The sequence below is a fragment of the Urocampus carinirostris genome, chromosome 3, assembly GCF_059441175.1.
Source record: "Urocampus carinirostris isolate Australia breed hairy pipefish chromosome 3, RoL_Ucar_1.0, whole genome shotgun sequence".
Classification (NCBI taxonomy): Eukaryota; Metazoa; Chordata; class Actinopteri; order Syngnathiformes; family Syngnathidae; genus Urocampus; species Urocampus carinirostris.
In genome coordinates this window covers 67,624,511-67,651,994 of record NC_142351.1, presented here as the reverse complement: position 1 = coordinate 67,651,994, position 27,484 = coordinate 67,624,511, and the positions used below count along the sequence as shown (strand labels likewise).

Here is a 27,484-nt window from a genome sequence, read left to right as displayed (position 1 = left end):
ACAAAAAATGGGTGCATAATGTTTTATTCTTATTAACAATACATCATTACAAAACAAAAAAAATCCGAGGCGCCGTTAAGGAGCTGAAAAAGCCAGCTCTTCTCAGTGAGCCAAGCCATAAAAGCTGGTTTTCCTAGGGTGCGACAAGTAGCAGGCGTGTAGGGGTCATTTCACACACTTTTTCTAAACCTTTCTTCATTTATTGCATGTTCTATGTAGAGTCAGACTGCCAAGAAACTTGGCAATGGCAACAATTTTGAGAATTTTCAAGCACTTCACGCAAAATTCCAACATTTTCCTGACCTTTGAAACAACCTTAGAATTCGATCATTTTCAAGAATTTTAAGCACACGTACGAACCTAGCGGTGTTTTCAGACATGAAGGGAAAAACATTAAGAGTATGAAGAGGTGGTGGCTGTTTACAACAAGGCATGCATAGGTCACATTTTGAACAGCTCACAGGACACGGACATGCAATTTTTTAGCCCTCGAAACGTTCCAAGCTTTTGCACGATAACGTGAGGAAACTAAAAAAAGATATATATATATATATTTCTTTTACACCAGTAATTTTCCAGTTTCAACTCCGATAGAGGGGCTTACGCGCAAAGCTGGGCAAAATTCATGTCATATCGTGTTGGTGCGAGGAAGTTAGGGGTGAGGCTTGGTATAGAAATATCAACTCCAGGCCAACGCTGTGGAAAAAACTTATACATACATACAAACAACATACATAACGTCTGAACAAACAAAGAAAAATAAAAAGCACCGACTACTCTTAAAAGAGAACACATTAGATTGAAGGGTGAAAAAAGATGTGGCGCCAATTTTCCTGACAAATGTCAAATCAGGCCGATTCATTAACTCAACAGCGTAGGCCGTGTTTACCCTTTAAAAATAAAAATTTGCTGCTGGGGGCAAATGTTTTTTCTTGGCAATGTTTTATCAAAATGGCTCTTGAACTTCAGGAGAAATATTGTAGTACCCGTTGGTTTTTCATTGTTTTTTAACTGAAATAAAACGTCACTTCTTCTTTCCAGCAAACACACATCACTAGTTGTGTTTGGCCTTGCAGCAATTGTTGAGTGCCACTTTCAAATTTCCTTGTAAATCAGTGTGCCACACCAAGATTAATGAGCCTTTATGTCCAACAAAGCTGTAATTTACACCAGTCCAAATATACAACATACATACATTGAAATAGTATAACTGATCAATTTATCTTCCACTATTCTTGTTCGTTTTTCGTTGGAAGAGCTGTCATGAATCGTTCATTTATCGCACGCTGGTGTCTCTGTGGCTAGGTTAAAACACGGATGTATCCTCCTCTCCTCGGCTCTGCGCAGACACACACTCACACATGAAGCAGAGGAGGATTGTCGCTACCGTAAATCCTCTATATAACAAGGAGCGCAACTCTAAATTTCAGGGAAAAATGCGCATTTATTAAAAAAGAATCCATTTTATTTTGCCATGCGCTCGCGTGCCACTGGTTAACCCCTCGCTTCCCACTGCTGGCACGCGTGTCATAGGTTGCCGACGCCTGCACTAGAGTATACTATCGAGTATACTCAAGCGACATGTGAATCCGCGATGCGATCTTGGCTGTCCCATGAGTTACAAAATAAATTAGTGTTCCTCTTCCATGAATGTGCGATTTAATGAAACTCTGTTTATTTTTGCCGTAGTTGTTGATATTTATGTTTCCTCCTGTCAGGTTGAAGGTAGAATAGTGATGCCTGCCGCCTATTGGTGACGTGCAACACACGTGTCGTGCGTTATTATTTGTAGATCCATAATAGTATTCTTGTTTTGGTTTTCTGATTCAGTAGTGACGTCATCTTGCGGTAGGTTTAACCCTTTGGGTGCTTTTATGAAGATGTGACGCATTTTTTGACTCATCGCAGGTGGTTCTGGTCGTCATTTACCGCTAAAACCAAGGGATTTTTGTATTGAGCTGAGCGTTAACCCTATCACCATACCAGTACCGGATTGATACCAAAAGCAGAGAGTGAAAATGCTAATGCCTGCCTTTCCCTGACACAACTTACACCGACATGCCCCCAAGGACTGTTTTATAATGAATGCATTGGCAAATGTTCCAATGACAGCTAAACAAATTAAAATGTGGACTGAAAGAGACCCCGTGTTTTCAAAAGTGAAGAGATGGCTCTTGCCATGTTGACCTACCTTGGTGGAGGAGAAAAAAAAATAAAAATCAAGCCTTATGTCAAGCGGAAGCTAATGTTGAGTGTATTAAATTGTTGCATTCTAAGGGACTCCAGAGTGATTGTTCCACCTGCAGGTCGAGAGCATGTGATGGAGAAGCTACATGATGCCTACCCTGTGGTGTCGCGTATGAAAAGGTAAAGGCATCTGCACTATGTCAAAGTAACCAAAAGATGCCAGCACCAGCGCCTCTTCACCCATGGCAGTGGTCAGGGAGTCTATGGTCGAGACTTCACCCGGATTTTGCTGGTCCGTTTAAGGGTAGAATGAGCTTGGTACCAGTGGATGCAAATTCTGAGTGGTTATAGGCCCACATCATGTCAAACATCACTGCTTCAGTTACTATAGAGACACTGTGAAGAATATTTGCACATGGACTGCTAGACATGATTTTGACAGACAATGGGTCCACATTTACGAGAGAAGTTTTCAAAGAGTTTATGGAGAAGAACGGGATCCGTCATGTCCACACAGCGCCCTACCACCCCACCTCAAACAGATTGGCAGTTAGCTGTGGGAACTAAGAAAGATGGACTGTGAAACAAATGTCAGAACAGTCTCTGGAAACCAAGCTCGGACGCTTCCTGTTTCAGTACAGGATGGCGCCACACACAATTACAGGAGTGTCGCCAGCAGAGATGTAACTGGAAAGAAGACCCAAAATCTACCCAGGGCCTTCTTCACCCACACGTCAGGGCAAGTGTGGTCAAGTCACAAGATGAACAAAAAGCCAGACGGGACCAAGTAAACCACATCATATGGGAGGTTATAAAACAGATTACCTGCAAAATCAAGGGATAACTCTTTGATTAAACACAATTATATAAACATTCACATGACAAGGGAGGGTCAGGCAGGGGTGCATATGTAACTGCCTACTTTCCACCATGCACGGTATATTTTCATCAGGAAACACAAGAGATCATTCATGCGTGCAATAAACCTAGTCAGTAAAATAGAATAAAGAAAAAAAACTGACATTAATGTGCTGGGCATTAAATGAACTAGATGAAGAAAAATGAAAGCTTGGGAAAGAGGTGGGAAAATCCATATCCAACCCAAAAGAAGGGGGTAGAAATTAATACTGTTAACTGCAATTCAACTGCTCTTACCTCCACCATTAAGTGAAAGGGGTGCTTTATGGAGGAAAAAAAGCATAAGAAAAAGCAAACACATTAATTATTAAGTTATTTTATGTCCGTTAGAGGATGGTGAGAGATGATTGGAAGACTTCTTCCTTCCTCCTCCGTCTAAAGGTTGATGGTAAGTTCGAGCGAAAAGCAAAAGCAAGATTAGGATGACAGCAGTGTTAATGAAATGAAATGATCTGCATTTATATAGCGCTTTTCAAGTCAATGACTTCCCAAAGCGCTTTACAGTGTGCTTCACATTTCCAAATAGCGGCCTTGTGTTGCAGTCATGTAAGACGCTAACCTGCTTATTGGGGGTATTAGGGGTTCAGTGTCTTACCCAAGGACACTTTGACATGTAACACGGACGAGCCGGGGTTCGAACTGGGATCCCTTGATCCCAAGACGAGCGCTCTACCTCCTGAGCTACTGCCGCCCCACATTATTCTGATTGTTCTTCCTGAATTATCAAGAAGGGCATCTGAGGTTGAGGGATAGGTGTTTGCCTATATCCCTACATACCGTAAATTCCGGACCATAGGACGCACCTGATTATAAGCCGCACCCACCACTAAGTTAACATGAATGTCAAAATGTTAGTGAAAAAGGGAAACATCAATTAATCCCTCAGCATAAGAATCAGCAAACACGGAGAGTATTATGTTATATAACGTCCGTTAAGAGTCTTTTGAGACATTGTGTTATTTAAGACTTGACAAATAAAAGTGACTTGACTTCACAATGCATTACTTTATGTACTGGACACACAAAGTCGTGTGTAGATATGTTTTGTACTCCTTTAACAAATTATTTATTTTTCTACTCGTGCGCTGCTATGAGATGCCTTGATAGCGGAAATTGCCCAAACATTACATTTGTCTGATGTAGATTTGCATATGTATTTGTACCACAAAATTCGGACTCTACGGTGCACCTATTAAAAGCCACACCCAGTACATTTTAAAAGAAAAAAACATTTTGTACATGGGATTTTAGCAAAGAAAGACGCACACACAAAGAGTTTTAATAATATTTGGTCCCTTAACTCCCTAATGTTCCGACGGCCTGCCGGACTCTTGATAAACAAATACGTTTTTGTACAATGTTCTTTAGAAATTGAAATATGTCATGCCAAATATCATTGGAAAGCTTTAACTCTTAGGATTCAAGATATGATTCAAAATATACTCATCACAGAAACATTATAGTTTTGTAACAAGATACCCGAAAACGATAAAGCTGGGGTAACTCACCAATACGTCTCCTGGCCATCTTCAACTTCTTTGAATGTCGGCAAAAATGGCTTTGCTACCCCAAGGACAATCCATAGAATCCAACAGTGTAAAATGTTTACTCCAAAGCACATGATAATGATGAAAGATAGATGGGAAGCCGCCTTAAACATTTCTGCTTCATTGGACGTTGCTTCTTGTAATCTATTCGTTTCGCCATATTATTTCTGGCTACAAATAAACAGATTCATAACAGTATTCCCAATATGGTAGTTAAGCTTCCCCTTTTGATTGCCACCTTTTCCATGATGAGAGTCTTTTCATGCTAGTTTTATTAATGCATAAAACACAAGTTACATTCAACTTGCGTCTTCCTTCCATGTGCCGCACTCTTATGCATAAATTAGCGCATTATTATTTCACAAGGCGCAGGGATGAAAGCTTGAGAAAAAAGTCGCAAGTCCGAAAATTAAGGTATTCATTAGAGCCGACATTTTCAGCTCAGATGGTAGGTAACTGGAAGGTAGAGCGCTCGTCTTGGGATCAAGAGATCGCAGTTCGAATCCCGGCTCCTCCGTGTTACATGTCGAAGTGTCCTTGGGTAAGACACTGAACCCCTAATACCCCCAATAAGCAGGTTAGCGCCTTACATACACTGTATGGCCGCTATTGGGAAATGTGAAGCACAATGTAAAGCGCTTTGGGAAGTCTTGACTTGAGAAACGCTATATAAATGCAGATAATTTCATTTCATTTCATTTAACCCTACACCTGGCAAGAGACCATTCTGTATATTGATATCCAACAAGACAATGATCCAAAACATAAAGCAAAAGCTACAATGGAATGGTTCACCAAAAACATATCAAGGTGTTGGCTAGAATGGCCAAGTCAAAGTCCAGACCTCAATCCAATTGAAAATCTGTGGAAAGAACTGAAAGATGCTGTTCACAAACTTTCCATCCAACCTTACTGAGCTCGAGCTGTTTTGCAAGGAGCAATGTGCAAAAATATCAGTTTCTCGATGTGCAAAACAAGCGACTTTCAGCTGTAATCGAAGCAAAAGGTGGCGCTACAAAGTATTAACTTAATGGGGCAGAAGAATTGATAGGTTGGTCGTTTTGGTTGTAACATTTCTCAGAATTCACTGTGTGAATATAATTGTTTTTATATTCCTAAATATAAAAACTATCTTTCTCACACACACACACACACACACACACACACACACACACACACACACACACACACACACGAAGTAACGTTTCAATAATCAGTCTAATTGCATCTCTTGTACGTTTATCAGTCTTGTACGCTTTTATTTTGAAGTCGCATTTCCGATGTATTTCTGTTTCCTGTGTGAATGAAGTTAAATAGACACACGGGGGCGCGCAGAGTGGCAGGAGCCCCGGCCGGGGCGAGTGTGGCGGCCCCGATGGTCCACCGGACAATGCTAATAAATTTATTTACCTTAATGCTTGTTTTTATTTGTTTAATTCTGCCAACATAGAGTTTATATAAGTTTTAACTTTATCACCAATAAAGTGTGTTCCACTTAATGAATGTGTCCCACTTATTGTTGATGCTTCACAAGAAATTACCGTTTTATATTTTTATGTTTGAAGTTGAAATGTGGCAAAAGGTCACAAAGTTCAAGTGGGCCAAATACTTTCGCAAGCCACTGTATATGGTAATTCATCCTTTACCTTAATTTGCAAAATAAAAAATTGTTAAAAGAAAAGTTACACAAGTTGCACAAAAAAGGCTGAAAATATCCACAAAACACAGATTTTGAAATGATATTGAAAATTTTTCCAATGTGTTTCGAATAAAGTTGTTTCTAATTAGTATAATTTTTCATAATTCTCGGTTTAAATTAACTGTTTGTTTAGGATTTTAAAAAGCCCCCTTTTTTACATTTTTAATTTACTTTACCGTTAGAATACCCACATGAAAAGCGGTTGTAAATTGAGAAAGTTATGATTTATTTTCAATGTACATCCTTTGCCTTAACACAGTGGTGTCCAAACTTTTAAGAATGCAATTTGGTAAGCTTAAAACTATTCAGCCTGCCAATTTTTGAACAGTCCTTAATTAATTCACCCTCCGTTAAAGGTTTGCAGTGCTTGGCGATCAGCGTCATGACCTCATAGCTCACCTTTGTAGTAATTAAAACAGCTTCCAGTTACTATTCAGATCATTTTGTAGATAGCTGACAGTGCCTCTTGATATTATATTCTTTGAAAACAGCCGCAGTCTCTTGAATCAGGCAGACACAGTTGTTCCTGATTTCAGTGAAAAAAATACTCACATTTTTACTTGTCATGAAAGCGGCAGCCCTCATGGTCAACTTTCTTTTTTTATTCACAGCCGACATGTCATAAATGGGGTGGGCTAAAATTCTCACAGAAAGCTAAGGGCAAAGTGGCATAGCTCCTGCCATCATCTGGTGATATGTATATATATTTTTTGGTACTAATTTATTTTAAACTTCTGTCAACATTACTGGCGGGCCACATATTATTAATCTTACGACAGAGGCCATGGGCCAGTAAAAATATGATCACTGGGCTGTAACTGGCCGCTTTTAACATGGCTTCCTTAACGGGAATGTTGACCCAACCAATGTGGCGGCCACGTAGGCATACTACTTAGAGGAAATGTTATAGAGCGCTGACGTATCTAGTGTTCTTTACAGATCTGTGGTACTGAATTATTTACAAGGGGTTAATCGCATCATTGGACAAACTGCTTTTAAAAGTGTTGACACATCAAGTCGCAGGGAAATGTCCTTAATGAGTCCATGAATTAAAGAACAATTTAAAGGGATACGGTCCGCCATTAAATGGAGAGATCGATAACACTTTCATGGCTCTGTGTTAAGTAAGAAACTACTTTACATTTAATGTATCTTTTACGCAAGCAGAGGAATATTGTCTTCCCCAAATTATTTTTTAAGATTTCCATTTTATTTTTTATGGTTGTGTTTGGATCCACTTCTGCATTAATTAATTAATTTTATAGGCTACTTTAGTTCCTTTATTTGTTTTAAGATAATAAAGCAAACCAGATGAACTTGAAATATGCAACAGTAATAAGGTTTGGAAAATATTTATAACAAATAGGAAAAAAATACATACTGCCTTTTTCACAAAGCGTTCGATCTTAAAGCGGTATAATTGCAGGCCTTTTCTGGGGGGAGATTTTTTTTTGGGTGCTTGTTTGATTTTAAATATGTCTTGCCAGCAAGAAAAACAAGATTTATGTATTATCCATCCATCCATCCATTGTCTTCCGCTTATCCGAGGTCGGGTCGCGGGGGCAGCAGCGTTAAAAGGGAAGCCCAGACGTCCCTATCCCCAGCCACTTCTTCCAGCTCATCCGACGGGACCCCGAGGCGTTCCCAAGCCAGCCGAGAGACATAGTCTCTCCAACGTGTCCTGGGCCGCCCCCGGGGCCTCCTGCCGGTGGGACATGCCCGGAACACCTCCCGAGGGAGGCGTCCAGGAGGCATCCTTATTAGATGCCCGAGCCACCTCAACTGGCTCCTCTCAACGCGGAGGAGCAGTGGCTCTACTCCGAGTCCCTCCCGGATGACTGAGCTTCTCACCCTATCTCTAAGGGAGAACCCAGCCACCCTGCGGAGGAAACTCATTTCGGCCGCTTGTATCCGGGATCGAGTTCTTTCGGTCATGACCCAAAGTTCATGACCATAGGTGAGGGTAGGAACGTAGATGGACTGGTAGATCGAGAGCTTTGCCTTTCGGCTCAGCTCCCTCTTCACCACGACAGACCGGTACAGGGTCTTTAATAATGGTAATTTATGTATTATGTTACAGTAAAGTACATCTGAGCAGTACACATATTTAGTTTTTGTTAGTTATTTGTTTATGTAGCTTATGTTCTGTGCCCAAACAAAATACCCACAGAAAGAAAAAGAAAACGTTCAAAATAATGTCAACTGAATTGGGTCACGTTTGTTGAGTAAGGGTGGGTGATATGGCAAAAATGTATGCCAATTATTTCAAACAAAATTGAAATCTCAATTTTACTACGATTGTTCAAGAAACATTTGATTTGCGCCTAATTAGCACATTTCTGAACATTTTTTCTGAGTGGGAGGTGTGAGAATTCTCCCACCTTGGTCCGCTGCGTGTCGTAAGAGGCGACTAAAGTAGAGGGAGAGAGGAGACTGGGGATCCTCTCCTCTGTATATCTACTCCCTAAGAGACAGTAAGGCAAAGAAAGGTGGGAGGGAGCAAACGTAGTAGACACGTCTCTCCCCACGCAGCGCCAACAATGGCCGAACTCGGAAAGCAGGATGAATCGGCCTCCTTCCTGCACTGGTTTTCGGAAGAAGTCCGCCGAGTCTACAGCGACGTCGATTCCGTGCTTTCTCCTTCGAAACCCACATATGCCAAAAATTGTGGCGCACCTTAGCGGCTACGCAAGCTTCACTCGGGGTGCAGTGCATTTGAGTGAAACAAAGATGAACGGAGGTGTAAAAGTTTGGATGTTTATAAGTGCATATGGACCTGGTTCAGAAAGAAGTGCTGAGGAGAGAGAGGAGTTCTGGAAGGATTTGTCCGAATGTGTGGCAAGTGCGAAAGAAGGGTGAAAAGTGGTAATACTAAGTGACCTGAATGATAGAGTGGGTGATGCAACGGTTGAAAATATGTTTGGTAGATATGGATTAACAGGAAGAAATGACTGGGAAGATATTGATCGAGTTATGTGTGAAAATTGATTTAAAATTGCTTAAAAAGAGGTACTTGAATAAGTATACTGTTGTCAGAGTGGATGGTGGTGAGTTGGTGGACAGAGCACTGATGGATTATGTAGCAGTTAGGAAAGGGATGTTAAGTAGATTGTTGGATGTGCATGTTTCAAGGGGTGAAATGAGTGGTATGTCTGATCATTTTTATGAGAAAGGAAAACTAAGACGAGATGGATTGTGGAGGGCGAGTTATAAGAAGAGTGTGAGGGAAGAGGTGAACATGTCAGAGTTGAAAAGTCAAGTCAAGTCACATTTATTTATATAGCCCTTAATCACAAAAATGTCTCAAAGGACTGCACAGGATTACAATTACAAAATTACACAATTACCTGATCTTAAACCAGCAATAGGGCAGAAAAGGAGAGAGGTTAAAGAGAGGATAGGAGAAGAGTATGACCGGATTAGTAGAAGAGAGGTGGAGAGTGTGGAAAAGGAATGGAAGTGTTTTAAGGAAGCAGTGTTGAGGAGTGTGAAAGAACTGTGTGGAATGAGAAAAGTTGGTCGAGGTATCAGGAAAGGAAGTGAATGGTCTCGGGGGCTTTGACAGAGAAAAGATGTGCGTTTGGGGAGTAGCGGCAAGATGGTGATGTGTATGAAAGGTATCAAGTGAAGAAAAGGTTAGTGAAAGTGGTAGTGGGAGCAGCAAAGAGTAAAGCAAATGATGAATGGTGTCGAAAGATAGGAGTGAACTTTGAGTTTAGTGGTAGTGCAGTCAGGACGAGATAGGCAGAGTATTTTGAGGAGTTGCTAAATGTGGAGGTTGGGAGAGAAGTGAGAGTCGAGGCGATCAGTCGTATGGGGGGAATGCCCTTGTTGGGTGATTTAAATGTAAAGCCTGTGGAAACATGGGAGGTGCAAGAGGCAGTGAAAGAAATGAATGGGGGGGGGGTACAAGGGTTCGATGGTTGTACTGCTGAATGCTTGAAGAAAAGTGGCTTTGCTATGGTTGACGAGTTAGTACGCTTGTTGAATGTATGCTTTTTAAGTGGTGTGGTTCCTGTTGATTGGTGTAGTGCATGTGTGGTGCCATTGTGTAAGGGTAAATGTGATAAGTATGAATGTAGCAATTTGAGAGGTATCACTGTGTTGTCTGGGTAAGCTGTATGGAAAAGTCTTGATTAAGAGAGTGAGAGGAAGAACAGATGAGGTGGTGAAAAGGGAGCAGAGTGATTTCAGGAAAGTAAGAGGATGTGTGGTTTAGGTGTTAGCAGTAAGACGAGGTGTGTGAGAAATATTTTGCAAAAGGTAAGGATGTTTGTTTGGCTTTCATGGACTTGGAAAAGGCGTATGACAGAGTCGATAGAGAGGCGCTGTGGCAGGTGATGGTAATGTATGGAGTTGGTGGAAAGTTGTTGGAAGCGTTGATAAGTTTTCATCTCAACAGCAGAGCATGTGTAAAAGTAATACGACAGAAAAGGAAAGAGCTTAAAGAGAGGATAGGGGAAGAGTATGAACGGATTAGAAGAAGAGAAGTGGAGAGTGCGGACATGGAATCGAAGAGGCAGTGTTGAGGGGTGCAAAAGAAGTGTGTGGAATGAAAAAACTTGGTCGAAGTATTAGGAAAGGAAGTAAATGGTGGAATGATGAAGTCTCAGAGGCTGTGACAGAGAAGAGACGTGCCTTTGAGGAGTGGCTGCAAGATAAGAGTGGTGATGCGTATGAAAGGCATAGAGTGAATAAAAGGTTGGTAAAAGCGGTAGTGGAAGCAGCAAAAAGGAAAGCAAATGATGAATGGTGTCGAACGATAGGAGTGAACTTTGAGGAAAGGAGAAAGGTGTACTAGAAAGACGTCAAAGGAGTAAGGAATATTGAGTCTAGAAAGGAAGTGAAAATGAAATATAAGGATGGAGGATTGCTGGTTAGCGGTAGCGCAGTCAGGATAGGATGGGCAGAGTATTTTGAGGAGTTGCTAAACGTGGAGGTTGGAAGAGAAGTGAGAGCTGAGGCGAGCGATGGTATGGGGAGAATGCCCACTTTGGGTGATTTAAATGTGAAACCTGTGGAAACATGGGAGGTGCAAGAGGCAGTGAAAGAAATAAAAGGGGGGAAGGCGCCTGGGTAGGATGGTTGTACTGCTGAATGCTTGAAAAGGGTGGCACAGCTATGATTGACTGGTTAGTACGCTTGTTGAATGTATGCTTTTTAAGTGGTGTGGTTCTTGTTGATTTGTGTAGTGTATGTGTGGTGGGTGCCATTGTATAAGGGTAAAGGTGATGAGTATGAAAGTGGCAATTCGATAGGTATCAGTTTGTTGTCTGTGCCGGGTAAACTGTATGGAAGAGTCTTTATTAAGAGAGTAAAGAACAGATGAGGTAGTGATGGAGGAGAAGAGTGGTTTCAGGAAAGGAAGAGGATGTGTGGATTAGGTGTCTGCAGTACGACAAGTATGTGAGAAATATTTTGCAAAAGGATGTTTATTTGGATTTCATGGACTTGGTAAAGGCATATGACAGAGTTGATAGAGAGGCGCTGTGGCAGGTGATGGTTTTGTATGGAGTTGGTGGAAAGTTGTGGAAGCATTGAAGAGTTTTTATGTGAACAGCAGAGCATGTGTAAGAGTAGGGAGTGAGAAAAGTGAGTAGTTCCCTGTGTTGACTAGTGTGAGACAGGTGGTGTGTGATGTCACCATGGCTGTTTAATGTGTAAAAGGATGGTGTGGTGAGAGAGGTGGCTGCAAGAGTATTTGGCAGACGTGTAGAGATGATGGATAACAGTGGAACTGTGGGACAGGTAAGTCAGTTGTTGTTTGCAGATGACACAGCGCTTGTAGCTGATTCTGAGAAAACATTGAGAAGATTGGTAAAGGAGTTTGGAAGAGTATGTGATAGGTGTAAGTTATGTGTGAATGTTGGGAAGAGTAAGGTGATGAAGTGTTCACGTGATGAATGGGCATGGCGTTAGAAAAAAGGGTGCATGGACAGGTGCTGGAAGAAGTTGAAAGCTTTAGGTACTTGGGTTGTGATGTGGATTGAGGTTGGTGGAATGGAGTGCGAGGTATTGCACAGAGTGAATCAAGGAAGCAAGGTTTTGGGTGCTCTGAGGAGAGTGATGAGCAACAAGAGTATGAGTATGGATGTTAAGAGGGGACTGTATGAGAGTGTGATTGTGCCGACTGTATTGTATGGTGCAGAGACTTGGAACCAGAACGCAAATTTGAGAAGGAAATTAAATGTTTTTGAGATGAAGTGTTTGAGGAGTATGTTAGGAGTAACAAGAATGGATAGAATGAGAAATGAAATTGTGAGAGACAGAACTGGAGCCGTAGTGGAATTGAGCAAGCGTATGGGTAAGAGAATACTCGGTAGGTTTGGACACATGGAGAGGATGGATGAGGAGCGAATGTTGAAGAGGATTTACAGAGCAGAAGTAACTGGAAGGAGACCAGAAGGCCGCGATTGACGTAGATGGATGGTGTTATGAATGCACTGCAGGAAAGAGGTCTAAATATAGTGGAAGCTAGAGCTTTTGTTGGTGATAGGAATGAGTGGAAAGGTGTTGTAAAAGGATTGTGGGATGTTTGGATGTGTTCTAAGAGATGGGCAGGGTACCTGTATGATACAGCAGGGGTACACCAGTGGATGGATGAGGAGCGAATGTTGAAGAGGATTTACAGAGCAGAAGTAACTGGAAGGAGACCAGAAGGCCGCGATTGACGTAGATGGATGGTGTTATGAATGCACTGCAGGAAAGAGGTCTAAATATAGTGGAAGCTAGAGCTTTTGTTGATGATAGGAATGAGTGGAAAGGTGTTGTAAAAGGATTGTGGGATGTTTGGATGTGTTCTAAGAGATGGGCAGGGTACCTGTATGATACAGCAGGGGTACACCAGTGAAAGCTGTCGGGCCCTGCTGTTTAACAGAAGAGTGTGTTGTGTCACCCTGACCCGAGTGACATGGTCGCTTTCATGTGTCCCGTTTCATCTGGAGGAACGAAGCATGACCAACTTGCGTGCCGAGGTGCTTAACTTGTTTGGCTATTTGGGCATTTGGGTTGGCCATGGTCCAAAAACATTTGTGTGTGTTTTTTGCTACTTTTTCCCTTTTTACATTTTCTTTGTTTTTATACGAGTTTGTCTTGCTGTCAGTCACCCTTCTCGAGGGATATGACCAGGGTATATAGATAGATAGAATATTACGACCGTTCAAGAAACATTTTATTAGCACCTAATCAGCACATTTCTGAAGATTTTTATTTCATGTTTTTTAAAAGAAAATGGGATATTAATGAAACTGACATTTACTTTCTGGTATAGGTTTACTCAACAAAGTACATTGTTTTCCAATAAAAATGTGTACGTTTTCAAATTAGCCATTAATGCAAATAAACTAGCATTAGTGGCTAGTGTCCACAATGCTAGCACTTGTAGTTAAGGTTTGTTGCAGCATGGTCATCCTGGAAGGAGGATTACCACTTGTTTTATGTTTTCCTCATGCTGATGGTTTTTTTAGTTTTTCCTTGCCTGTATGTCGGTTTGGGATCAGGGGATGATGTTATGGTGGCCAGTGCAGTCCTTTAAGACATTTTGTGATTAAAGGCTATACAAATGAATGTGATTTGACTTGTAACTGGTATTAGCTGCCAAATCATTTGGCTTTACTGAGAAAATGAGCTAACCACCAAAACGATGCTAGCCGCAAAAGCAATGTTATCCACGAAAATCTGTTTTAAATCCAGGCAATATAAAACAGGCCTTGGAACAATTTAACAATTTTCTTTAACGACAACCTTCAAAATAAAAACCGAATCTCTTTCAAAAATGTAGTTTTTCAATTTTTGAAAAGCAAAAAACATGATCTTATATGAATTCCAGTGACCTTATTTCAGTATGCAGCCCTTATTAAAGTGCTTAACTACAACAGCTACAGTGGCTTGCGAAACTATTTAGGCCCCCTTGAACTTTGTGACATTTTGCCACATTTCAGACTTCAAACATAAAGATATAAAACAGTAATTTCTTGTGAAGCATCAACAATAAGTGGGACACAATCAAGAAGTGGAACACTTTATTGGATATTTTAAACTTTTTCAACAAGTAAAAAAACAAAAAAGTGGTGTGCAGAATTATTCAGTGCAGCAGACTCTGTCCAGATGTTCAGTGAGGATCTCTGAATGATTCAATGTTGATCTAAATGACTAACGATGATAAATGGTCTGCATTTATATAGCGCTTTTCAAGTCAATGAAGACCTATCAAAGCGCTTTACAAGCACACACTCTCACACACCAATAAAGGCCATGCAAGGCGCCTACCTGCTTATTGGGGGCATTAGGGATGCAGTGTCTTGCCCAAGGACATTTCGACATATAACATGGAGCCGGGAATCAAACATGCGATCTCTTGATCCCAAGACGAGCGCTCTACCTCCTGAGCTAATGCCGCCCAATGGAATCCACCTGTGTGTAATCAAGTCTCTGTATAAATGCACCTGCCCTGTGATAGTCTCAGTGGTCTGTTTAAAGCGCAGAGAGCATCATGGAGAACGAAGAACACACCAGACAGGTCCGAGATACTGTTGTGGAAAAGTTTAAAGCTGGATTTGGATACAAAAAGATTTCCCAACTTTAAACATCCCAAGGAGCACAGTGCAAGCAATAATATTGAAATGGAAGGACTATCAGACCACTGCAAATCTACCAAGATCGGGCCGTCCCTCTAAACTTTCAGCTCATACAAGGAGACAACTGATCAGGGATGCAGCCAAGAAGCCCATGATCACTCAGGATGAACTGCAGAGGTCTACAGCGGAGGTAGGCGAATCTGTCCATAAAACAGCAATCAGTCGTATACTGCACAAATCTGGCATTTATGGAAGAGTGGCAAGAAGGAAGCCATTTCTTAAAAATATCCATAAAAAGTGTCGTTTGAAGTTTGCCACAAGCCACTTGGGAGACACACCAAACATATGGAAGAAGGTGCTATGGTCAGATGAGACTAAAAATCAAACTTTTTGGCAACAATGCAAGCCGTTATGTTTGGCGTAAAAGCAGCAAAGCTCATCATCCTCAACACACCATTACCACAGTCAAACATGGTGGTGGCAGCATCATGGTTTGGGCCTGCTTTTCTTCAGCCGGGACAGGGAAGATGGTTAAAATTGATGGGAAGATGGTTGGAGACAAATACTGGACCATTCTGGAAGAAAACCTGATGGAGCAAAAGACCTGAGACTGGGATGGAGATTTGTCTTCCAACAAGACAATGATCCAAAACATAAAGCAAAAGCTACAATGAAATGGTTCACCAAAAAACATATCAAGATGTTGGAACGTCCAAGTCAAAGTCCAAACCTCAATCCAATTGAGAATCTGTGGAAAGAACTGAAAACTGCTGTTCACAAACGCTTTCCATCCAACCTCACTGAGCTCGAGCGGTTTTGCAAGGAGGAATGGGCCAAAATATCAGTTTCTCGATGCGCAAATTGATAGACACACCCCAAGTGACTTGCAGCTGTAATCGAGGCAAAAGGTGGCGCTACAAAGTATTAAATCAATTGGACTGAATAATTTGGCACACCCACTTTTTTGTTTTTTATTTGTTAAAAAAGTTTAAAATATCCAAAAAAGTGTGTTCCACTTCATGATTGTGTCCCACTTATTGTTGATTCTTCACAAGAAATTACAGTTTTATATCTTTATGTTTGAACTCTGAAATGTGGCAAAAGGTCAAGTTCAAGGGTGCCAAATAGTTTTGCTAGCTACTGTATTTTTTACTGTTGGTGGGATTGCGATGGGATTTTCTATCTCTCCCACACTGTGCACCGCGGCCTTCGAAATCATCCTCATCGGGGCTAGGAAGATGGTCGACGGAGTGAAACTGACATCTGACCATAGGCTACCACCGTTACAAGGCTTCACAGATGATGTCACGACCAAACTCCGGAAAGCAGCATGCACATCAAGACTGAAGAGGATCAATGAGCTTGTAGGCTGGGCAAGAATAAAGGTCAAGCCACTCAAGTCCCAGAGCTAGTATATAAGGAAAGGTATAAGGTATAAGGGACGACCATACCATCATCACTGCAGTGGGAGAGAAGATCCCGCTAGTATCAAAGCAACCCATCCGTAGCTTGGGGCGCTCCTACACAGTAGACCTCTCAGACTAGAAGGCGGCAGAGGCTGTAAAGAAGCAGCTTGCGGATGGCTTAGCCAAGATAAATCAGAGCCAGCTCCCAGGCAAATACAAACTATCAAACTATGGTGTTACCAGCACAGACTATACGATAAGGCGATGTGGCCTTTGAAGGTGAGTGGGGTCCCTTCCTCACTTGCAAGCAAGCTGGACAGGCTGGCAAATTCTTTATTGGGAAGTGGCTGGGGCTGCCAAGACGGCTCTCAGACGTGGGCCAATTTGGTCGGATCATACTCCAATTATCAGCCTTGGATATAAGAAGGAGAAGGCCCGGATGGTTTGAGAGTCCTTCGACCATCTGATCATTGCAGGAGGCACGAAGGTTTGAACAGGAAAAAGCTGGAAGTCAGAAGAAGAGGTCGACTAGGCAATTGGCAGGTCAAAACATCGCAAAATGGTCAGCAGGGTCCAAGTAGGGCAAGCAGGTCTCGATTAGGGCGACACCCACCTCTTCTGGTCAAAGGCTTCCAGGTGGCAGAAGTAAACCATTGTTGTGATGGAAGTGGTAAGGTCTAAGCACTAACGCCATATGATCAAAGCGGTTTCCCAGAGCAGACAGGGCATCTGGACAACATGGGAAGGGGTCATGGACAAGCCTATGTCTTGGCCCGACCTGTGGAAGATGCCTCAAGGCAGGCTCAGCTTTCTGATCCGGGGTACCTACAACACACTACTCTGCCCCCAAAATCTACATCTGTGGTGAGGCACTGATGAGATCTGCCACCTCGGTAGTACCATCAACGCTAGCCTTCAGCATATCCTCTCAGGCTGTCAGATGGCAGTATCCCAAGGCCGCTACAGATGGCGGCATGATGCTGTCCTAAAGAAACTGTCAGAGATAGTCGAAACGTACAGACAGGAAGCAAACGGTCAGCCAACTACTCCATCAAAACACATTATACAGTTTGCGAGGGCTGGCGAAGACACTGGCAAAAACACCAATGCCTCTCGCCCGTCAAATTTGGGAAGGCTCCTCTCGCCTGCCAGCGAATGAAGAATAAAAGTCGACCTCAAAAGGCAGTTGCAGTTCCCCAGGGAGATTGCCAAAACATCATTGTGGCCTGAAATTGTTTTGTAGTCTGTAGCCAACAAGGCAGTCCTCCTGGTAGAGCTCACTGTTCCCTGGGAGAAAGGAATAGAAGCAGCATATGGGAGGCCTCCTGGTGGAGCTCACTTTTCCTTGAGAGGAGGGAATAGAAGCAGCACATGAGAGGAAACGTGCCAAATATGAAGACCTGGCAGCTGAGTGCAGGGAGGCGGGCTGGACAACCACAGTATGCCCAATGGAGGTGGGGTGCAGGGGTTTTGTGGGCTCGTTAACCTTCGCCTGCTCAGAGACCATGGACGCACAGGAGCTAGCAACCGGAGGACAAAAGAGCTGTCAGAAGAGGCGGGAAGGAATGATATGTATGACTGATAGGAAACACGAGCAGAGCTCTGTAACAGCGTCTGACTCATAAATCTAAGTCCGAAAGCCGCACCGCAGTGCTGGAATCCAGCGTTAAACACTCAGACGTGATAGCTGTGCTGGAGTCCGACATGGCTCTCCTTCAGAAAGAATTGGTCTCCCTGAATGTTTCGAAGCTCCCAAATAAGCCCTTATTCAGCAGTCGATTGTTTGGGATAACCCCGCCACAAATTTCGGTAACACCCTATCAAGCCAATGATGAAAAGGTAGGTGGGTTCTTCATTGTTTGATATCAAATAGCTTTTACACTTCTTTCCAAGACGAACAGTTCTAGTGATTTGGAAAAAAAGCTGCCCCTCCATCGTTGAAGTGTTTGATCAAAGAAATAATGTCCAACTTGAAATTAGAACATTTACGATACACTGTTAACGGCTCCCTCCAAACATATAAAAACATTTGCCAACCCTCTCTTACACTTTTTGAAAGGTTTGCAATAGGCCCGGAGTGGTGTAAATTAAAAAGTCAGAGGCTAACGGCCATATTGGAGATCATCTTTTTACAGGGGAGTTATAGTGCAAAACAAAAGGATTCCAATTAAGATCATGAAACGGTGCAGGAATACTTTTAAGCGGGGTTTTTTATTTTTATCTGTCAGCATTATCGTGTTTTTTTTTCTGAGTGAATATTTTACAAGGTTGGATTCACTGTTCTTTCGTGAATGTAACCAGACCATGTATGCAGAGAATTGTGTCATTAGCTGACTATCAGAGCGCGTTATTGGTAAGCTATGCCGGGTTTATAGTTTTCGGGTATCTCTTTTCAGACAGAACGTGATGTTTCTGTAATTGGTACATTTTGAAATGGTCATCATGGTCCTTTTGAATACCACGGGTTTAAGCTTTCCAATGATATGTGACATAACGTATTTCAGTGACTAATGACATAGTGAAGACATGACGTTGTTTATCTACAGTCTGACATGGTTAATTGCATTTTACCTACACTACGACATCACCTACAAATTATCTTTTACATGCCCAATAACTTATACCATTTAACCTTTGCAGTGTTTTTGCTCATGACTTGTAGATACGCGTCTGCTATTAGTTTAAATTGTATAAAATGCAAGTCTGCTATTTGTTTGTGTCACGGAGTCAAGAAAATGGCAATATAATATAGGCCGAACACCCTTTTTACACGCCTTTATCTCAATTTGGTTCAGACTCCTTATTTTGAGTGTCTCACGGTTCTCGGATCCCTTGTCTGCCTGGGTTGTCGAGGCAGGACGCAACTCCTGGTCCAGTCCATTCATTAATTTTGAGTGTCTACTAAACTATAAACTTATCAGGGAGTTAGTGCAATACAACACTGTATTTTTTCAACTGTATTTTTTTGTTGTTGCAGGTAAAGTTAGAGGCAAAAACATGATAATTATGGAAACTAAGCTTGTGATTATCAAGAAATACGAAGAGGGCACAGCCATCGTTACTCCAACTAGGAAATAGGGCCATAAAGATTTGACAATTGGGAAAGTTATTAGATATAAGTAAGCGATTAAAACAATATAGTCTTCGAAGGGATTCTCGCAAAAGATGGTTTTAAAATAAGTTTAAGTTCTGTGTATGCCCCCCCCCCTTTGCATCCACCTACCCACTCCACCATACCAGCTCAAGAAACGTCACACCGAAAGCTGATAAAATGTATTTTTTCCCTTACATGTGTATTTATTCATTATGTTAAATAATCATATTAGTATGGCTTACTATATATCATCTCGTTACTTATGTTTAATATGGATATAAAATTTGTATGCTTTTTACCTGGAGTACTGGGGTTTTGGAAAGCATTAGCAAATGACCATAGGTTTCTATCCGCTATATGACAATTTCATCTGACGATCCCAACCTCAGAACATACTAATGTCGTATCACTGGGGTCTACTTTGTCAGAAAAATAGAGCACCCTAACCCCTTGTAATACAAACAATGAAGAAACCACCTACCTTTTAATATCTCCTGCTGCAAATGAACTTTGAATGAAGCACTGCGAAACACAGAAAAGCAAAGGTTGTTTTTTTTCTTACATGTGTGGGAACCAGCGCTGCCGGGTAGGCCAACTTGTGATGTCGCCACATCCAGAAGGAGAAAAAGACAACAGCCGCCAGTCCAATGATAGGAATAAGGGAGTAAAGTAGAGTGCTGAAGAGCTGAGGCTTCTGGGAGAAGGGGTTGGATGTAGCTGCAAACAAAATAAAAGAATAGAACGTTTTATTGCTCAATCAAGGTAGAGAAAGTGCCACACAATTATCTTTTGTCTCAGAAATGAGCAATTGAAAAATTTACCTCAAAGATACGATACTTTTGCAAGGCATTGGAAATAGATGCACACATACTCGTGCAAATCCATCTCGTGACATCAAGCTAAATATAACAGAGCTTTGAACTGTGTTTGACCCCACAACGCATACTTTGACCTTCATCCTAACAGGTTAACAGGTGTCAGCAACCCATATTGCGGCAACTCTTTGGCATTTGATAGACTGTACATGGTGCCTTTTGATCTATTTCACGTTAGCAGACAAGGTCTGAATTTTTTTTTTCCCATAAGAAAAATAATAAACATATTCATCCATTGTGTCCTATAAAAAAAGTCCACTTCTTTCAATGTAATGTATATCCAAACAATGATTTAGTCCTTAACATTGAAAAAGTATTCTGATATATACATTTATTAAAGATACTATCTTAAAATAAACACTTTTACCCACGTTGCAGCAATTGATTTCTTGATGGTCCTCTGTGTTTCGAATGAAAGTCTAATTCAGGGTGTCAGGCTCATTTTAGCTCAGGGGCCACTTGGTAGAAAAAAAAAAACTTTCTTACGAGGGCCGAACTTGTAAATTAATGATAGGACTGCATGTTTAATCAAAATCTAATACATATTGCGATGTGACGTCTTTCAATTGTGTTATCGCATGCCACTGTGAGTGATAAAGTACTTGGCCAAACAAAAAAAAAGGCAAGTTTTAACAACACAAGCCAATAAAAGTGAAGTAATGTTTGCATGTAGTGTGTGCTCGAGTGTGATAGACTCCTGTAAGCTGTCAGTCTATCAGCAGGCGTTTTGCACAATTAGCAGCCAGAACAAACGGCAACGCGATAGCTAGTAGCCTTTTTTTTTTAATGAATGAACGAATGAAAACTTTATTTCGAACATTAAAATAAAAACAGGACAAAAAAAATGAGTCAACAACAAAATAATGTCACATAACATGTTTGAAAAGTGGTAGTCAGAAGCAGATGCTTCCCTATTAAATACATTTTACAAATCCTCTTCTCCTCTTGTGTCTAATACAACAAATATGGATATGGATATACTTATTACATAGGTCAGATATCAATACAGTAAGACCTCGGTTATCGCGGTTAATGGGGACTAAAGTCAGACGCGATAAGTGAAAATCCGCGAAGTAGCGGCGCACCTTAAAAAAATAACAAAATATATATATATTTTTTTTTTTTTAATTATTTTTTAGACCCGGTTAATGGGGACCAAAACCACCCGCAAAAAGTGAAAATCTGTGAAGTAGCAATGCCCCTTCAAAAATGCTTAATTTTTTTAAAATTTTTAAATTTTATGTCATTATTATTATTTTTTAGACCTGCAAAGCTCTAAACCTGCGAACGTGGAACCACGAAGTAGCGACCCCCCATCAAAAATGCTTAAAAAAATGTTTTTTTATTTTTTTGTATTTTTTAATTTTATTTTATTATGATTATTTTTTAGAACTGCGAAGCTCTGAAACCGCGAACGTGGAACCACGAAGTAGCGACGCCCCTTCAAAAATGCTTTAAAAATAAATAAATAAATAAATAAAATTATTTTATTTTATTATTTTTTAGGCCCGCGAAGCTCTGAACCCGCGAATGTCGAAGCGCGAAGTAGCGAGGTCCCACTGTATTTGCCAAACACTTCCCTCTCTCTTCTTCTTTTTATCTTCTTTCTTACTCTCTCTTTCTCTCACTTTTTCTTTCTCTCTCTCTCTTGCTCTGTCTTTATTTCGTTCTCGTTCTCTTTATTTCTTTCTTGCTCCCTTTCATGCTTTCTCTCGCTCTATCTTTCTCTCTCTGTCCCTCTCTCTCTCTGTGTTGGCAGGGCTATGATCAAGGCGCCCCAAAAAACATCAACTTTAAAATACGTACTAAGTTTCATTTTGTTCTCTCTCTGTGTTTCTGTCTCTCTCTGTGTCTCTGTATAAAATTGGTTATCATTATATTTTCCTTTTTTTCCTACCTCTCAAAGAGCTGTACCCTGCTTTAAAGATTTAATCATTGCCATTTTCTTTATTTTAATACACTACAGGAAAAAACTACAAGCATGTTTCCCCCCCTGGAGTGCCCCAGTAATGGTCACGTTTTACAAAACATAGGCAGCCATTCACACCTAAAGGCAGGATGTTAGTTGAAATCTCTGGGGTCAGTTGTTCGCTCTCCGGGGTTTCTCCACAAAAAGATCATTTGATCCCTCTCTGGTAGTGCTCGGGTTAAAATTAATACTTTGTAGTGCATTAATCTTTCGACTAGGACAGGGGTGTCCAATCTTTAGAGTAAGCGGGTCAGATTTGTTTAGCTGAAAATTCAGCATGTCACTCTTTGTCTTTAAATAACTCACTCCGTAAAATCTTTGCAGTGCGACCGTTGTGACCTCGTAACTCGCTTTTGTTCCATTTTATTTGACACGCGTGTCTCATGAAATCGCGCCGCTGCGCCATAAAAACTGCTTCCAGTTGCTTCACCTTTTCACAGCATTCGTTTCCAGTTAGCTTTTGTAGTGCATGTTTGGTCTGGCAGTGTCGCTATTACATTAATTGAAAACAGCCACAGTCTCTTGCCAAATTAGGCAGAAGCAGTTGTTTCGGATTTCAATGAAAAAGTACTCCAAATTCCTCTTGTCCTGGAAGCCTTCACAGCGATTTTTTTTTTTTTAATTATTATTTTTTAAACCCGTTGAATGGGGATCAGAGCCACCCGCAAAAAGTGAAAATCTGCGAAGTAGCGATGCCCCTTCAAAAAGAAAAAAAAAATCTCATCTCATGCCATTTTCTGCTCCGCATATTCTTAGTATTCGCGAGCGAGCCCCTAACCCGCGGCGCGGGTACTTTCGGGCGCGATACGCACGACACCGCGACGGCCTGTCGGAAGCGAAACAGAATGCGCGTTCACGCGAGGGGGGGAGGATTTTGTACGGGAGTCGGATTTGGGCACAACAGCGGCGCGCGGTTTTGGTGCGGCTTCCGCTTCACCGCCGTAATGCATAATAGTCTTTGAGATCCCGTCAGCAAACACGAGCTTAAACGTGCGCCACGAGCACCATGCTAAGCCGGGAAGGCTCTCGACTTACTCTGGCCGTACTGAGTGTACTGGTAGTCCACGGCTGCCACTGCTGGGTCCATGCGGCTTCCGCTTCACCGCCCCCTAACCCCCACAGGTTCCCCCTACCCCTTTCCCCCCATCGAGGGCCGTGTAGCGCCATGTAGAGCCATCGCGGCCCAAGCGGGAGACGTGACGTTTGTGACTTTTTTTATCCGCGTTAACAAACGCATGTTGTAGAATACGATCGCGCTTTATTGTTTAAATGAACGCATTATATAGACTACGATCGCCCAATTATTTTATTTAGCTCGCTTTATGGTTTCAATAAGCGTATTATATAGAATACGATCACTTTTGTCGGAAGCGCAGCAGAATGCGCGTTCACGCGAGGGGGGTAGGATTCTGTACGGGAGTCGGATTTGGGCACAACACCGGGAAACGAGAACGGCGCGCCGTGCTAGGGTCGTCGGCCGAGGGGGATTCCCGCAAAAAGTAGCGACGCCCCTTTAAAAAAAAAAATAATAATAATTTTTACCATTACAGACCGCGACGCTCTGAATCCGCAAACGTCGAACCGCGAAGTCTCACAGTAATTATATTACAATAATCACATATTTTATACACTAATCTTCATTAACGGATATTTACATTAAAAGCAAATTCATAAAATCATATTCTGAGGAAAGTCAGAAAAGCACAAAGAAATGATCAATAGCGGGTGCTCCTTTGAATGTTATCGCATTCGGGAATCAACTGAGGAGGCGTCGGTGGACAAGACTACAGATCCAGCCTACTGCTAAGGCTAAGCTACATAGCAACCCTCACAAGCTACCCCCACAAAGCCTGTATTTCACCAATGCCAGATCCCTTTCCCATGAAATGGACGACTTGGAGCTACTACTCATGGAAAACCGCTACATTCGTGACTCTTGTACAGTATGTCACAAAGGTGAGTACACCCCACACATTTCTTCAAATTTCATAATAATTTACTATTAAATACTGGAGCAGAGAATGATCCCCTCCCTCAAGAAACTGGGTCGCAAGGCAATGTTCCAGACGCACAATGATCCCAAATTAACTTCTAAGATAACCAAAGATTTTCAAAAGGTGCCATGGGTAAATGGGGTAAACTGCCCAATAGAACATCTTTGGGGCATCCTCAAGCAGAGAAAAAGATCCCGAATATCCCCTAGCTAAGTCATGTTATCATGAAGGAGCAATTCACTGGCAATTTGTGAGGCTTAGGTGAAATCCATGGCAAGGAAGTTTAAAGTGGTTATAAAAAATGTATGTGGCCACACAAACTATTGAATTTCAGGAACTTTTACTTAAGGGTTAACTCACATTTGTTTCCAGAAGTTGAGCTACAAATGAATATATCTTACGTTTTTTTGAGGAGGGAAGGGGGGGGGGGGGGGGCTTATTTACACTGTTGTATAAGCTTTACACAGACCCCTTTCATTGTGTCAAAGCCATGTTTCATCAGTGTTGTTTAATAAAACGTTATTATACAATCCCTGCAATAATCTGAGGCGTGTACTCACTTTTGTTACATACTGGATTTTAATCATCACAGGGACCATGTCGAATTTGCGGTGATCTGATGCTAGCGTGCAACTAGCTAGCCGCTCTCTAAATCGCTTTCTTACTCTAAAAGGAGAAGCCCTCCAATGTCCTTGGAATTTTGTGTTCATTTAACTGCAATTTTGTTTCTATTTGTATATTTATATTTTTTATACTTTGTTACAAGATGTTGGGCCTCTCTGCTGATGGCACAGCAACTCAGGCCTTCTTGTGCTGTGGGATTAATGTTGGGTGAAAGTTGGGAAGAGCAAAGTGGAATAAATGTTTGGTGAATGTGACTGTGTTCTTGACTCTTGCCACCTCCCACTGGGAGGACATGGCTTTAGTATATAGATTATTTTACACCTGTATACTCTCAGACTGTAATGACGTAGCTGGTTGGCTGGGGGTCTTTTCCAAAGTTCACATCTATATTGCTATTTTGGGATTTAAGATTTTATTATAAAACAATTTTTGAAGGTATTTTTTTTCCTCAATATTTTTTTCACTTAGATGCAATCTTTTTTAGTGTTTATCAACTGTGCAACAGTTGCAAACAGCGTGTCCATGATTTTTTTTAAGCAAAATAAAATACGGTGCTGTTCAAAATAATAGCTGTGCAATGTGTCAAACCAGGATATGTCAGGTTTGGGTATATTTGTTATTTTTAGATGCCAAACAAGTTACCTCTAGGTTCATTAGATTCTCAGAAAACGAACAAGCCCTTGCATTCATAATAGGCAAATAGTTCAAAGGGGTGTGTTAAAAAAAATAACAGTGTCTTCTGTTGACTGTACACACTCCCCAAAAAAGTAAGATTTAGCCATTCTAAGATTTAGCCATGCAACTGAAGTTTTTTATGACTGCTTAACATCTGTTTGGCAAAGAGTCAACCAACTTGTGGCACCTTTCAGTTTTTATTTCACTCTGGGATTGCTTAACAACATTCCACAATTCATTTACATTTCCTGGTTTTGCCTTATAGACAGCATGTTTGATATCACCCCACAAGTTCCTGATTGGATTGTGATGGGATTGTATAACTATATTTATCCTACAGTTGACATTTAATATGTTATATATGTTCTTAGCCATTTTGAAGAGTTCTCAGCCTGTAAATCATTCTCCAAGGCCATGAGTTGTGTTTCGATGTACAGACTGTGTTTTGTTCTCACATACCAACGGATGTATCCTGACCTGGAATGACCTCTTCATGCCATAACTCAAGATTGTTTTTCACCAAAAAGCGTGAGAAGAAGGAAAAGGAGGCTCTCCCAAAACAAAAGGAAACCTTCCATCATCAGCCGGATAGCAAGCTTTCCAAAGAAGACTGATTAACGCTACGTAGCAAAAGTTAGAAAACAGTCTCCTTTGTTAGATAGAATCCCCGCCCCTCAGTAAAGAGGCATGTATTGCAGGGCAAAAAACATAATAAAAAGAAAGGAGATTCGGAGATTTCTTCAGAGTTATTTGGGCGATTGGTGGTAACACACTCTCCGAACTCTCCTTGCAAGTATATCTAACAACATATTCATTGATTCTCTTTGTCTTTTATTACAGAGCGTTTTATCATAAATGTTAGAGACTTGAACCTAACATTTAATTGGTCCTTCGAAACCGGATTCCAAGATACCAGACGATTCCAGGACGCGAGAGGAAAATCCAGCAAAGACTGTGGCCACAGCATAAAGACCCTTTTTCCGGGACTGGACCTTCCCTCGCGGGCTGGGATCTGACGGTTGACGGAAAGCCAAGGACTTAGAGAATCGTGAGTAAAATTTATTCATAACATTGTGTGCATACCGGTGGGGGAGGGTGACTCGCGGGGGGTAGATTCTTAAGGTTTAAGAATCCTCCGTCGAAAAGATTAAAAATCCTTTGTAGAAAAGGAAAATCTTAACAGATACAAAGATTAAGAATCCTCAGTTGAAAAGCAAGATCTACGGGGGTACATTCTTAACAGAAAAACCCTGACAATTCTAGACTCTATCAGGTAAATAGTTTTCAGACAGTTAAAATCCCGCGGGAGGCGTGGACTCCCCTAACCCAGCGCTTTAAAGTTAGTTAAATTCCACAAGGATGAGCAGGGGTCCTCTGTCATTTGGAAACAAGTAAAAAAAAAAAAAAAAAAAAAGAGTGAACTTTATCACATGAGTAATTAATCACTGTCTTGTTGAAAATCACCTGGCTTGTTGAAAATCACCTGGTGTTAGAATACCCTATGTATTAAGACCCACCGGGACTAAATTACAGACTTAAAAAGGGGAAAGGACAGAGTAAGGAGAGACAAAAAATTCTCGATGAACTCCAATGTAAAGATTGGAAAATCATTTATAAGGAAGATTCAACCGCAATCAAGCCTCTGTGTTACTGGATAAAACAATATGAATTTACCGGAAAATTATCCACGGCAAGCATCAGAGAACTACAACAGAAAATAGGCAAAAAATGTAAACAGAATGAAACTAAAATGAATAAAGAAGGATACGAACAGACTAAAGTTTGGATGAAAATAGCTGGACAACGAGAAGACGGTGAAAGAAAAGCGAGACGGATCAGAGAAGAAAAGAAAATACAAGAAAGTCAAAAAAAATGATCAAAAAAGAAAATCAGAAAGTAAGGAAGAAAGAGAAGAGGATG

At 41.3% G+C, this 27,484-nt stretch overlaps 1 protein-coding gene across 2 annotated transcripts in view; it reads right to left on the bottom strand.

Annotated features, from left to right (window-relative positions):
- Window positions 1-27,484, bottom strand: part of LOC148370531 (activin receptor type-2A-like) — a 122,911-nt gene that overhangs the window by 34,363 nt on the left and 61,064 nt on the right. Inside the window, exons 4-5 of one of the 2 annotated variants that reach the window (XM_088333051.1) lie at window positions 19,990-20,144; window positions 3,343-3,366 (exon numbers count right to left, since the gene is read on the bottom strand). In XM_088333051.1, coding sequence (XP_088189177.1) covers window positions 3,343-3,366; window positions 19,990-20,144 — 179 coding nt within the window. The remainder of the gene's footprint in view (window positions 1-3,342; window positions 3,367-19,989; window positions 20,145-27,484) is intronic. The other variant, XM_088333052.1, reaches the window with a different exon arrangement.